A 12,427-nucleotide genomic window follows, 5' to 3' on the forward strand; every position below is an offset into this window, starting at 1 on the left:
AGGGTTACGCCCCAGCTCCTGGAGGGACGTTGCAACTTCATTTGAAAAAGAAAAAAAAATCAACTTAAATTATTTGTGATTCTAAGGAAGATCGGACTCTTCTGCCCTCACACCCATTTTAAAGACCGGAAAACCGAGGCTGAAGATGATGGACTTCCTCACTAGAGGGACGGCCTGAGGCCCCACCCAGCGCTGCGATCTGGTGGGAGGATGGGGGCTGTGAGTGCCCCCACGTGCGCAGGTAGGTGGGGACTCGGCCTGCGTAGGGGAACGGGGAGGAAATCCGGCCCCCAGCCACCCTCCCCGGGGGAGCTGCAGCCCAATCGGCGGGCCTGGGCCGCTCTGGGTGCATTACCCGCGTTAGAGTGCTGCCTGAGTCCCAAAGGCGTGGTGGCAGCGCGTGGTGGCCCAGCAGGATTCTGGGGCGCGGCACAGCCCGCCGGCGGGCCAGAAGGCCAAGGGAACACCTGGGCCACCCCCGGGCCCGCGGGGCAGGGCGGGCGGGCTGCTGCCTCCTTAAAACCCGGCAGCCCAGATGGCGAGCACCCCGCACTCTGCAGCTCGGGCTCCGGCGACCGCGCCTGGCCTTGACCCTGGGCCCCGCCGAGGGCAGGTGAGGCCACTGGGTGGCTATGGACGCGGGAGGCTGCCACCCGGAGGAGGGGTCTCCGCCTGCCCTCGTGACCCACTTCCTGTTTGTCAAGGCTCCGGGGCAGGAGGTACAAACAGCCAGCCTGTGTCCTCAGCCGTGGATGAGGGGCTGCCATCTGCTCTCGAAAGGGACAGTAGGGAGCCATCGTGAGTGTGCAAGGGACAACCAGGGCCAGGAGGAGGGAGGCAGGGAGGGGAGGGGCAGATCACACAGGCCCCAAGTGCAGGGGCCCCACTGCCTGAGCTCTCACCACTCTACCCTCTGGGGATGAGGGTGTGAGGGTCAAAAGTCTGTGGTCACAGGGCCTGTCACCAGCTGCCTCCAGCCCGGGTTCCTCCTGAAGGAATGGGGGTGGGGCGGAGGGGAGGATGTGGGCAGGACTTCCTGGAAAAGGGAGACCCTGCTGTCTGGGGGGTGGTGACCCTGGTACACACAGTCAGATGTTGTCAAACACACCTCACCCACTGCACACCAGACATACCACTCGGCTGAGAGACAGCACAGACCCGCAACTCGACTCAGGCACAAAACAGGGGCCCACAAGTCATCCTTCCCCCTCTAAACAGTTCCACCCAAGGACTCAGGGGAACATCACAGATATGCCACACAGGCCTTGCTGGTTTCATGTACACAGCCACAGGGACACAGGGCTCCCAGGCACACAGCAGACATGTGACCTAGGCAGACACGCTTGGCTACACGCAGAAAACAGCTCAGACACACTCAGACACGGCAGACACGTCCTCTGAGAACACAGCCACACAGGAGGTGCCTGGCTGGGGCACTCATATATATCTGCACACACAGCCTCCCCGGGGCCCACGACACAGACGCGCTCACGTCGGCAGACCCAGAGGCCGCGGGGCAGGCGCGGCTGCGCCCCTGGGCCAGGCCCCCCACCTCGAGTCCCGTGTCCAGCGCTGGGGAACTCCGAGGCTCACATGACCCGAGGGGAGGGCTTCTGGAACGGTTGGCGGAGAAACTGCATCATCCTCTCTAATGACCCATTTCCGCCCCCAGGGAATAAAGGCTGGGTGACCTGCCAGTTCTCCGGAGCTCACCTGCCTCTCTGAGCCCCCAGCTGACTGGCTCGTGCCTCCCCCAGGGTGAGTGCTGGGCCCCTGTGGCCACCCTTCCCCTGCCCCGCAGGCTGGACCCTGCCTGTCCGCTGACCCTCCCGGCCAGCTCTTGCCCTGAAATCCTCAGGGCATCAGGCCAGCCCTGCGGGGAGCTGTCTCCCCTTCTCAGAGCAGGGTGAGTGGGCTCTTGGGGGCCTGCTGCCCATGCCTCAGCCACAGTCCCCCAGATGCCTGTCTCTCCCCTCCCAGATGGACGTGCAGACGGTGCTGTTTATCCTGCAAGCCTCGCTGGTGCTCCCCCTGGTGCTCCCAGGGGCTTCCGGCGCCAGAACCAACACTGGCACCACCCCTGCCCCCATCCTGCGCTTCGTGGCCGTGGGTGACTGGGGAGGGGTCCCCAATGCCCCGTTCTACACAGCCCGGGAAATGGCCAATGCCAAGGAGATTGCCAGGACCGTTCAGATCCTGGGTGCAGACTTCATCCTGTCCCTGGGGGACAACTTCTACTTCTCCGGCGTGCAGAATGCCAATGACAAGAGATTCCAGGTGTGCGACACTGGAGTAGTGGGTGGCGGGGCGGGAAGGGGGAAGATGTGATCCACCTTTGCACATCGGAGAAGGCAGAGGGATGCTGACATTTGTAGGCACTCAGTGTCTCTCTGGTCCCCGGCCCCTGACTTGGTGGGAGCACCCAGGGGCTGCTTGAACTTGGGGTGGGGGCTGCCCTCCCCTGTCTGCTGCAGGAGACCTTTGAGGACGTGTTCTCTGCCTCCTCCCTCCGTAACGTGCCCTGGCACGTGCTGGCTGGCAACCACGACCACCTGGGGAACGTCTCAGCACAGATAGCCTACTCCAGGATCTCCAAGCGCTGGTGAGCCTGCCTCTCCCATGCCACCCCCTCCCCTGCAGCCTCGCCCAAGTGGACCACGAGGCCCATCATCCAGAGCTGAGCCTGGGGCTTCTCTGCCCAAGATGGGCACCCACTGCCTCTGTCCCATCCACAGGAACTTCCCCAGCCCTTACTACCGCCTGCGCTTCAAGATCCCACGGTCCAATGTGTCCGTGGCCATCTTCATGCTGGACACGGTGACACTGTGTGGCAACTCGGATGACTTTGCCAGCCAGCAGCCTGAGAGGCCCCGCAACTTGGCCATGGCCCGCACACAGCTGGCCTGGCTCAAGAAGCAGCTGGCAGCGGCCAAGGAGGACTACGTGCTGGTGGCTGGCCACTACCCAGTGTGGTCCATCGCTGAGCATGGGCCCACCCACTGCCTGGTCAAGCAATTGCTGCCACTTCTGACCACGCACAAGGTCACCGCCTACCTGTGTGGCCATGACCACAACCTGCAGGTGAGAGGCCAGAGGGTGGGGTGGGGGCCTGGTAAGGGGCCCCCAGCCTGGCCAATGTGCCACATGGGACAAAGGGGTCCTCCTCCCTCAAACTCTATGCTCTACCCAGAAAACAGCCCCAAATTCTCTTGCTCCTGGTTGCCAGTTGCCTCCTCAGTTCTCTACCTGTGCAGCAGGCTACACTCCCACAGGAGGGGAAACTGGCCCCAGGGGGATTATTTATGTTTCTTGTTTACGGTGACTCTGCGGGCAGGGACAGACCTGACCCTGGGCTCCAGACAGCTGTGCACCAAACCCACGGGCAACCTCACTGAGGGGCTGGGGGCTCCACTGACCCTGAGTTCTCTGCCCACAGTACCTTCAGGATGAGAATGGCATAGGCTTTGTGCTGAGCGGGGCTGGGAACTTCATGGACCCCTCAAAAAAACACCTGCGCAAGGTCCCCAATGGCTACCTGCGCTTCCACTACGGGGCTGAGAACTCGCTGGGTGGCTTCGCCTACGTGGAGATCAGCCCCAAGGAGATGAGCATCACATACATCGAAGCCTCGGGCAAGTCTCTCTTCAAGACCAAGTTGCCAAGGCGAGCCAGATCTCAGCACCAGAACCAACGGGGGCGCCACGCTGTGGCCTGAGTTCGAAGTGCCTCCCTGCTGGGATCCCCACCAGTGGGCAGGCTTTCTCAGGGGCATGTGGTGCTACGGCAGAGCAAGAAGGAGAAGGACAGGTGAGGCACGGTGGTGCCACGTGGCCCTTGTGACAAGGATGCCTGCATATGTGAAAGAAGTGTGGACGCTTGTACCCGCCAGAGTGCCAGGCCCCATGGCCCGGTTCGCCCAGCCTGAGTTCCAGGCAATGGGGGGCAGGGAGGGAAAGCTGTCTCCCAGATCAGGCATCCTTCTGTCACTGCCGAATAGTCAATAAAAAAAAATAGTTGCAAAGGCTGAATGTGTGTCATGAGTGTCCCTTTGCCCACCTCACTGGTGAGATGCAACACCTGGGTTTACGGGTCACGGGTCCCCAGCTTGCTGGTCTGCACCGCCGTCTCTCAGCCCCATCCATAACCGACTGGCCTCATACATGGATGTGATTTTAAGTAAAGACCAAACAGAGGGGTGGGGAATAGCTCAGTGGTAGAACGCATGCTCAGCATGCCCAAAGTCCCGGGTTCAATCCCCAGTATCTCCATTAAAAAAAAGAAAGAAAGAAAGAAGGGTGCAACAGGAAGCCAGCCTTCCTCCGCCACGCCTGCCTGCTTCCCTGGGGGCAACAATCATCAAGTTCTTTCCTTTCATAATAAAAACACCTGCCTTTTTTCAACAAAGCATCCTGAAATATAAACAGTTCCGCACGCGTTCTACTTAACCACCCCTTGATGGTTCATATCAGAACATTCATTTTTGTTCATTTCGATATGGAATCGGGGATATTTACATGGTTCGAAAATCTAAACTTTGTAGAAAAGTATGATCTCTCAGCCCGACCCGGTCCACCTCTCCTCTCCAGAGAGGAGACAGCTTTTTATAAACGCTTCATGTTTCCCTCCAGGATTTCTCTTGCAGATGAAAGCAAACGTGAACTTTTTTCCTCTGCTTTCCTACTGATCTGCCTTTTGCTTTTCTTTTTTCCATACCATCTTTATCAAGGTACAGTTGATATATTTTAAGTGTGCAGCTCAGTAAGTTGTGACCCACCACCACAATCAAGATACAAGCACGTTCCTCACCCGCCCAAATGTTCTCTTTTGCAATTTGCTGTTTCTGCCTGTGGTACCTGGACATCTGCCCATCTGCCCTCGGGGGCGCTTCTTCCTGCAGCTACAGAGGCCCCACTGTGTGCCTGTCCCCCCTGTCTACCTAACCAGCCACCTCCCGAGGGTCACCTGGATTGCTTCCAATACCTTTGCTATCCTCAGACAATGCTGCTAGATGCGACCCCACACACTTGCTTCCTGCCTGAGCAGATATGTTTGGAAGATAAACAAGATACGGTCCCCAGACCTGGACTGCTGTTTGACAGCCCCGGAGTTTCTGTCTTATGTCACCAGCTCCCCTCTGGGACCTGCCAAAATCTTTTCCCCTCTTATCCTCTTACCAACAGAGCTGCAGCGGACACCCCTGGACCCATGCTTTTGTACATCTGTGCAAGTTTGTACGTGGGAAAACTTCCAGAAGTAGGATTATTTCAGGGCCTGCTTCTGCTGAGGAATGCTACAGACTGCTCACCCTGAGCTGAAAGCTGCAGAGAAACCCAGTTCCCCCCTGGGCTTCTGGGTTGACTAACACCACCACAAACAGCCTGAGCCAGCCAGGCGGCAGGGACCGCCCCCTTGGCCCCACCCTCAACAGCCACTTTGACTGCTACCGGCCAGGGCCCCAGCTGTTTGGCTCCCCCTGCCAGCCCAGCTGAACGACAGGAAACAGCAACCTGGACAAAATACGTGAGGTTACTGAGCTCTGGGCAATGGTGGGGTGGGAGGGGAGGGGAGCAGGGAGGCGGGGCTGGAGAGCTCTCTCCTGAATCAAGCACCCGTCATTGCCAAATAGTTCATAAGAGAATAGTTGCAAAGGCTGAAGGTGTATCATAGCGTCCCTTGCCTCACCTCTCTAGGGAGAGGAACTTGGTGGAAGTGGCCCCTTTCCTTTGCTACTTTGTAGCCATCAATACAGCTAAACTCTTTACAAGGTACATGTGTTACTGTTAAAATTAAACAAAGTTAACTTACCAAAAGTTACCTTGAGTTCCTTCCAGCTGACATCACTACCAGCCAAGCTCTATGCCAAAAAAACAAAATAAAAACAGAGAAAAAAACCATCACTTCTAAACCTGACCTATCAAGAAAAGGCCAGCATCATCCTGGCTTCTCAGAGGACATCACAGAAGCTCTACAGATCAAGCCAGGTGCCCAAAGGCATGCCTAGGAGGTGGCAGACCCTCAATCACTTGTAACCACGATAGTCAAGGCAGCTCGCAGTCGCCCTGCCACTTCCCACTGACTCAGAGGCTCCAGGTAGGCAGGGGGCTGAATCAGAGGTCAGCCCAGTGTCCCTGTTTGCCAAGCGTGGAATTAGCCCAACATTCCTGTTCACAGGGCCCAGAGAGTGGAAAGGAGAAGTGACACATCCAAGCTAACACAGGAGCAAGTGGCAGGGAGGGGACTGGGCCCCTCCTCTGCAATGACCAAGCACTTTTACCAAGCACAAAGGACCAAGTCCTGTGCCAACCCAGGAGCACCAAAAGGAATAAGGCAGGGTGGACACACAGGCCCCCAGAGAGGGCTTCCATCCAGCTCAGGGACGTCCACCAGCACACGGCCGTTGTTAGAAATGCCTTGTAAAGTACAGGGAGTAAGATGGCAGAATTCCTTAAGACTAGTCACAGAGTCTCGTCTGTTCTTACTTTTCCCGGGCAACTGCATCTGACTCAATCATCATGGATAATATCATCTCCCCCCTCCACTCAGCCCAGGTGCTGGGCCGGCCAGGGCACCCTCATCCCGCCAGCAGGTTGTCGCTGGAGTGTCAGGCCACACCCACCCCCTCAACAGCCTGGGAGGCCAAGAATCATGAATAGCGAGGTCAGAAACCTGCTTTACCAAAGAGCAAAACGCACTGTCATCAAAACAGCATGACACTGGCTCAGGGAAAACATCCAGAAGGAGTCCAGAAACAAACTCAAGAACACATGCGCACGTGATGTAGGTTAAGGTGGCACTGCAGCGTCACGGACAGATGTTATCTGCCTCGCGGATTTACCTAGAACAAGGCAGTCTGAACCTTACTTCAGACGGTATACAAAAAAGAATTCTGAGGGGGAGGGCATAGCTCAAGTGGTAAAGGGCGTGCTTAGTGTGCATGAGGTCCTGGGTTCAATCCCCAGTACCTCTGTTATAAAAAGAATTAAATAAATAAACCTAATTACCCCTTCCAAAAAAATGAATTCCAGGGGAATCACATATTTCAGCATAAAAATAAAATACAAAAGATGAAAACGAACACAAAGATCTGAATGAGATAGTTCATAGGAGTTTTATTCATAATTGGCCCAAACTGGAAACAACCCAAATGTCCATCAATGGGCGAAAAGATTAATTGTGATCCAACTATACAACCGAGTACAACTCAGTGATGAAAAGGAACAACTGCTGATAAATACGACATGGATGTGCCTCAGACGTACTAAACTGAATAGAAGAAGCCGAACTCAAAAGCCTCCATATCGTGATTGTTTATGTGACTTCCTCAAAAACTGCAAATCATTAGAAACTGAAAACAGATCAGCTGCTGTCAAGGGCTGGGGGTTGGGTAGGAACTGACTACAAAGAGATATAAGAAACTTCTTGGGGAGGGGATGGAAACATTCACTATCTTGATTGTGGTGATGATTTCACGGGTGTATGTAAATAGCAAAAAACGCAGTTTACTGTCTAACAATGATATCACAATAAAGATGTCAAGGAAAGGAGGAAGAAAGGGAAGGAGGGAGAGAGAGAGAGAAGAGGAAAAGGGAAAGAAAAGAAAGAAAAAAACAGCAAAACTGGCAATCATGAGTGAATATAAAATTGTCCATATACACTGTGGCAGAGTCACACAACAGTTCCCTGTATGTGTGTTAACTGCTAAGTGGAAACAGCAAGTTACAAAGTAACATGTATAGTATGCTCCCATCCTGAGTGTATCCAGGTTTGTACAAGCACGGGAGAGAGGGTCCTCCAGAGGCACTTCCAAAGGTTACACTTGGCAGTTTCAAGACTAACACTGCCCTCTACAGGACTTGTTGGAGACAGATTCATAGCAAATAATCTCATTATAAGTCGTTTTCCTAAACACTCTAATGAAACAGCTCTTATCAAGATCACCAGGGACCAAACACTTGCCAAAGTCAACAAGTCAATTCTCTTTTCTCATCTGACTCAAACTCAGCAACAGGTGACACAGCTGATCACTCTGGCCATCTTGAAACATCTTCTGGAGGCTTCTAGGAGAGGACAACTCACTTCTTTCTCTTCCTACCTCACTGGGTGGGCCCACTCTCCTGCTAGCTCCTCTTCCTCCTCACCTCTAAGGTTGGGGAGCCCTTGGTCCCCTTCTTAGCCCCCTTCTTTTGCTGTTTTGCCCCTCACCCCCAAAACCATGTGAACTCCTCTGGTTACCCTCCATATAAAATGATGCTCAAAATCACTCCAGATCCTTCTGATATCCTGACTCCAATTCCAATTGTTCCATATGCTTGTCTCAAACCTATCACAGCCAAACACAACCCTTGACCGCTCCTCCAAATCACCTCCCTTAAGATTTCCTCATCTGAGTAAGAGGCAGCACCCAGGGTCTCCAGACTTTAAGAGTCACCCCTGCCTCTCCTCTCTCCTTCACTCCCTCATAAATTCTATAGGTGCTACTTCTGTCTGTGTAATTCCTACTCAGGCTTTGGACTTCATCCTGAGCATCAGGCTCCCAGAGGAGCCTTCCCTAACTTCTCAGACTGGTTTGGCAACCCCCTCCACCATAATCTGCTCTGAGATCCAAATGCATTCCTCTGTTGCACTGAACAATGTAGCAACTGATCTTTTATGTTTAAGGCCTCTTCACTACTTCGTGGGAATTGCAGAGCCTTGTTGGAGCCCTCACCCAGCCCCTACCTGCCTATCCAACCTCGTGTGAATGAAAAATGTTGCCCACCATCTAAACAAAGGATGTTGCAGCCATCAAGCCACTACAGCCGGCACCTGGCAGTGAGCACTGAGACAACTCAGGATGGAGACAAACGGGCTGCCCTCAGCCACGGCAGCCACCCCCAATGGTGCACCCAGAGGGGACTTAGGATGGGACAAAGAACAGGATACTGGCCCTAGAGAGCTAAGGTGCTTATCAAAGGAATGATTTCAGTGACCCCAGACCCTTGCACCTCCCCTCCATAGAAATATGCGAAATTCCTTAACTTGAGATGTCTGGTTTTCTTTTGGGGGAGGGGTTCTTTAACTAACAGTAATCTTTTGATATTCTGACTATCTGGTCTCTGTTGCAAAATCTGTATATCCTGGCTTCTCTCTTACCTCTTCGGAGCACTCAGAGCTATTCTGAGAGGCTGCCTCCCAGCCTTTAGTCCTCAGAAAGTCTGCCTAATAAAATATAATTCTCAACTTTGAGGTTGTGCTTTTTTTTTTTTTTTTTCAATCTCCGTGTATGATAACTTCGGGCCCTCAAAGTGTGGTCCAGGGACCAAAGCATGGACGTCACTGGGGAGCCAGTCAGAAAGGCAGACTTCCAGGCCCCACTCCTGTCCTAATAAACCAGAACCTGAATTGTAATAATATCTGCAGGTTCTTGTTAAAATTTGAGAAGAGCGTCTTAGAAGCTTCCCCCTCACTCGGATTCCGCCACACTTGTATTTGCAATTCCTCAGCACTGAGATATGTGTGTTCCCCGTCGGGGTGACCCAGGTGAGCTGCCAGGGGCTGGGATTTGAACAGAGACAGAAGAGAAGCGAATATGCTGCGGCCAAGGGCGAGGCTGCCTTTCCAGTGCTGCTAAGTCCCGGTCCACCGCTCCCAAAAGGCAGGAAAGCCACCACCGGAGCTCGCCGGAAGCGCATGGGAAGCGAGTACGCATGCACGCAGAGAAGATGCTGGAGGGGGCGGGGCCTACTCGCTGGGCGGTCCCGGCTGCCGGTTGGCGAGACGGAAGGAGAGGGGAGGGATTTCCGCCTCCGCCAAGAATCGGAAGTCACTGTCTCCCGGGTGAGCGAGGCAGTCGCTACGAGGATCGGCGAGTGCAGGTAAGGGTTCGCGAGGGCAAGCGTTGGGGCTGAGAGGGGTCGATCGCTCTACGACTCCAGGACGGGTGCTCACGGGGTCCTGGGGGAGGCGCCGAGGGACCAGGGCTTGGGGGGCGGCCCGTCGGGGAGCTTGCCTCCGGGAGGTCCCAGCCCGCTAAGCGCGGCTGCTCGGAGGCCTGGCTCCTACGGGCGGCCAGCGAGAGGCGACGCCGAAGCCTCGGTAAGTCTGGAGCGACCGGCTCACCCGCCGCCTCTTGAGTCACGGCAGGGTCGGTGGCTGAGCCCTCTTCCAGCCCCCCTTGGCGCACTTGGACTTAGATCTCCACAAAAGTGCATCCCGAAGTCCCCGGAGCTTTATGTGCAGGCCAGACCCCTTTTCTGGAATGTAGTTGTGGGTGCTGTAGTCACTGGAAAAAATGAGAGGTTCTGGGGCTCATCTGTACCTTCTGATCCCGGAGACTTGTTTGTGTATTCAACAGATAGTTACTGAGCACTTAGTGCATACCAGGCACTGTGCGTGCTGGAGATTCAGCAGTGGGCAAATCATGCTCGCACCCCAGCCCGCAGCACTGACATTCTAGTGGAGAAGTGGTCAGATGCTGGATGTATTTTAGAGGTCGAACAGTAGGATTGGGGTGGGGTAAGGGGCGTGGGAGAGGGCCAGAGGAATCGAGTGTGAGTCCAAGGTTTTTGGAACTTGATCTCTGCTGGGCTGAGGAAGACTGCGGGAGAGCAGGTTGGGGTGTTTGGAGCTTGGTTCTGGACAGGTTACGTTTAAACGCTTGTTAGCATCGGAAGAAGTGTGGCTGAGGCAGGTAGTCAGGGGAGTCTGCGGTTCAGAGGTGACGAAAGTGTAGAGGAGGCTTGTGAAGCCCTGACACTGGGTGAGCTCTCTGTGGAGATGAATGGAGATGGAGCAGTGAGGGACCCAAAGATTGGGTTTGTGGCCTCTTGTGATGTGGGGATGGGGGTGGGATCACAGCAGCAGCAAAGACTGAGGAGCTGCCATTGAGGAGGGGGTGGGAGAGTGCAGGGCCCTGAGAGCCTTGTGAGAAGGGTGGGAGGAGGAACTAGGGTGTCCAGTGCCCCTAGGAGTGGGGACTGCCCCTTGGGGTGGACAGCATGGCGGGGGCATCTGTGTGGAGAGAATGGGAGGGAACGCCCCTGGGATCCTCAGGGCCCTGTGCCAGTCCTCCCTTCACCACAGGCCAGCCAGGCTTGCTTGCCAGCCTGATTCCTAGAGAGTCAATCTAGAGGGCTGCATGGGTCCCATGAGTCACTGAATTCGGCCGCCTTCCTTCCACAGGTTTGCCCTCCTGCAGACATGGGGCGTAGAAAGTCAAAACGGAAGCCACCCCCCAAGAAGAAGATGACAGGCACCCTAGAGACCCAGTTCACCTGCCCCTTCTGCAACCACGAGAAGTCTTGTGATGTGAAAATGTGAGTGGGGACAGGGGCCTCCCCTCTCCTTCCTCAGTCGGGAGGCGGCTTCCCCACTCCCACCATCCTCCATCTCCTCCAGCCTTCCTGATTGGGGGGTGGGGGTCATCACCCACAGACACAGGCCTTCTCATTCACTAGTCCTTCTGTCTCCTCCCACTCCAGGGATCGGGCCCGCAACACTGGTGTCATCTCCTGTACCGTGTGCCTAGAGGAATTCCAGACGCCCATCACTTGTATCCTTGGGAAACCAGGCTTTTTCCAGGGGGTGAGGGTGGGGCGGTCAGGGCTGCCCTGCCCAGAGTGGGCTGCTCAAGGACACCCAGCCCTCCTAGGTGCCCTGATGCAGGCCTGTGGCCACAGAGAGGAATCAGGACCACCTGCTGACTTATGTGGGGTGACAGGGTGCAGGGCAAGGGGCTGACAAACACTTGTGTGAGCAACAGAGTATGTATAAGAAAGGGGCCCAGTGCTACCAGTTGCCCTTGACCTAAGCGGCTCAGATCTATCAGAACCAGTGGATGTATACAGCGATTGGATAGATGCCTGTGAGGCAGCCAATCAGTAGCAACGCAGAAGACCCACCCCCCTTGGCAGCCCCGCCTGCTGGGTACCAATCCAGAGACATTCCAGGGTTGGGGTGTGGGTCCAGGGCCTTTGCAGCCCTTTGTGTGTGTGGAATGGGTGTGGGTGTGAGTGTGATTGTGTATGGCTGCAGGTGTGGCTGTGGGGGTGTCCTCGCGGGCACGGGGTGGAGTTGAAGGGTTGCTGGGCCCCAAGGGCCTGAACTGCCTCTCTCAGCTCTCAAAGCCTTTGACTTGCTCCCTCTTCTGGCCCCTGGCTCCTCTGGGGCCCTGGTCAGGACATCCCAGGCAAGGGCAGGCCCAGCTGAGGCTGCCTCAGGACTCTCCAGCCTCCTCACCCATGTCACCAGCACTTGTCCGTGTGAACTGGACTGCCCACCCTCCTTCCCTGCCCTCCAAGGCCTTGGGCCTGCGGTTCCAGCCACAGTCCCAGGGGCCCCCTAGCAGGGTGGCCTGATTTCATGTTTGGTTGCTGTTGTAGAGGAGGGAGGGGCTGGGTTGGAGACAGCTGTCAGTCACAAGCCCTTAAATAAAGCAGCCGATGCAAAA

General features: G+C 55.4%; 2 protein-coding genes across 7 annotated transcripts; both read left to right on the forward strand.

Annotated features, from left to right (window-relative positions):
- Positions 1 to 364: 364 nt before the first annotated feature.
- Positions 365 to 4,028, forward strand: ACP5 (acid phosphatase 5, tartrate resistant). 5 transcript variants are annotated; one of them, XM_031437181.2, is made up of 7 exons: positions 365 to 613; positions 705 to 798; positions 1,673 to 1,758; positions 1,981 to 2,277; positions 2,475 to 2,602; positions 2,736 to 3,081; positions 3,437 to 4,028. In XM_031437181.2, the coding sequence occupies exons 4-7, from the start codon at positions 1,981 to 1,983 to the stop codon at positions 3,713 to 3,715; spliced, it is 1,050 nt and encodes a 349-aa protein (XP_031293041.1). In that variant the 5' UTR covers positions 365 to 613; positions 705 to 798; positions 1,673 to 1,758; the 3' UTR covers positions 3,716 to 4,028. The 5 variants fall into 5 exon arrangements, with proteins under 5 accessions (XP_031293041.1, XP_031293044.1, XP_031293042.1 ...); XM_031437184.2 differs by lacking the exon at positions 705 to 798; XM_031437182.2 differs by lacking the exon at positions 365 to 613 and having other exon boundaries at positions 650 to 798.
- A 5,750-nt stretch (positions 4,029 to 9,778) lies between these two features.
- On the forward strand, positions 9,779 to 12,427 carry ELOF1 (elongation factor 1). 2 transcript variants are annotated; one of them, XM_010978281.3, is made up of 4 exons: positions 9,779 to 9,854; positions 11,161 to 11,294; positions 11,460 to 11,530; positions 11,793 to 12,427. In XM_010978281.3, the coding sequence occupies exons 2-4, from the start codon at positions 11,179 to 11,181 to the stop codon at positions 11,834 to 11,836; spliced, it is 231 nt and encodes a 76-aa protein (XP_010976583.1). In that variant the 5' UTR covers positions 9,779 to 9,854; positions 11,161 to 11,178; the 3' UTR covers positions 11,837 to 12,427. The 2 variants fall into 2 exon arrangements, with proteins under 2 accessions (XP_010976583.1, XP_010976582.1); XM_010978280.3 differs by having other exon boundaries at positions 11,798 to 12,427.

Source organism: Camelus dromedarius, chromosome 27 (assembly GCF_036321535.1).
Source record: "Camelus dromedarius isolate mCamDro1 chromosome 27, mCamDro1.pat, whole genome shotgun sequence".
NCBI lineage: Eukaryota > Metazoa > Chordata > Mammalia > Artiodactyla > Camelidae > Camelus > Camelus dromedarius.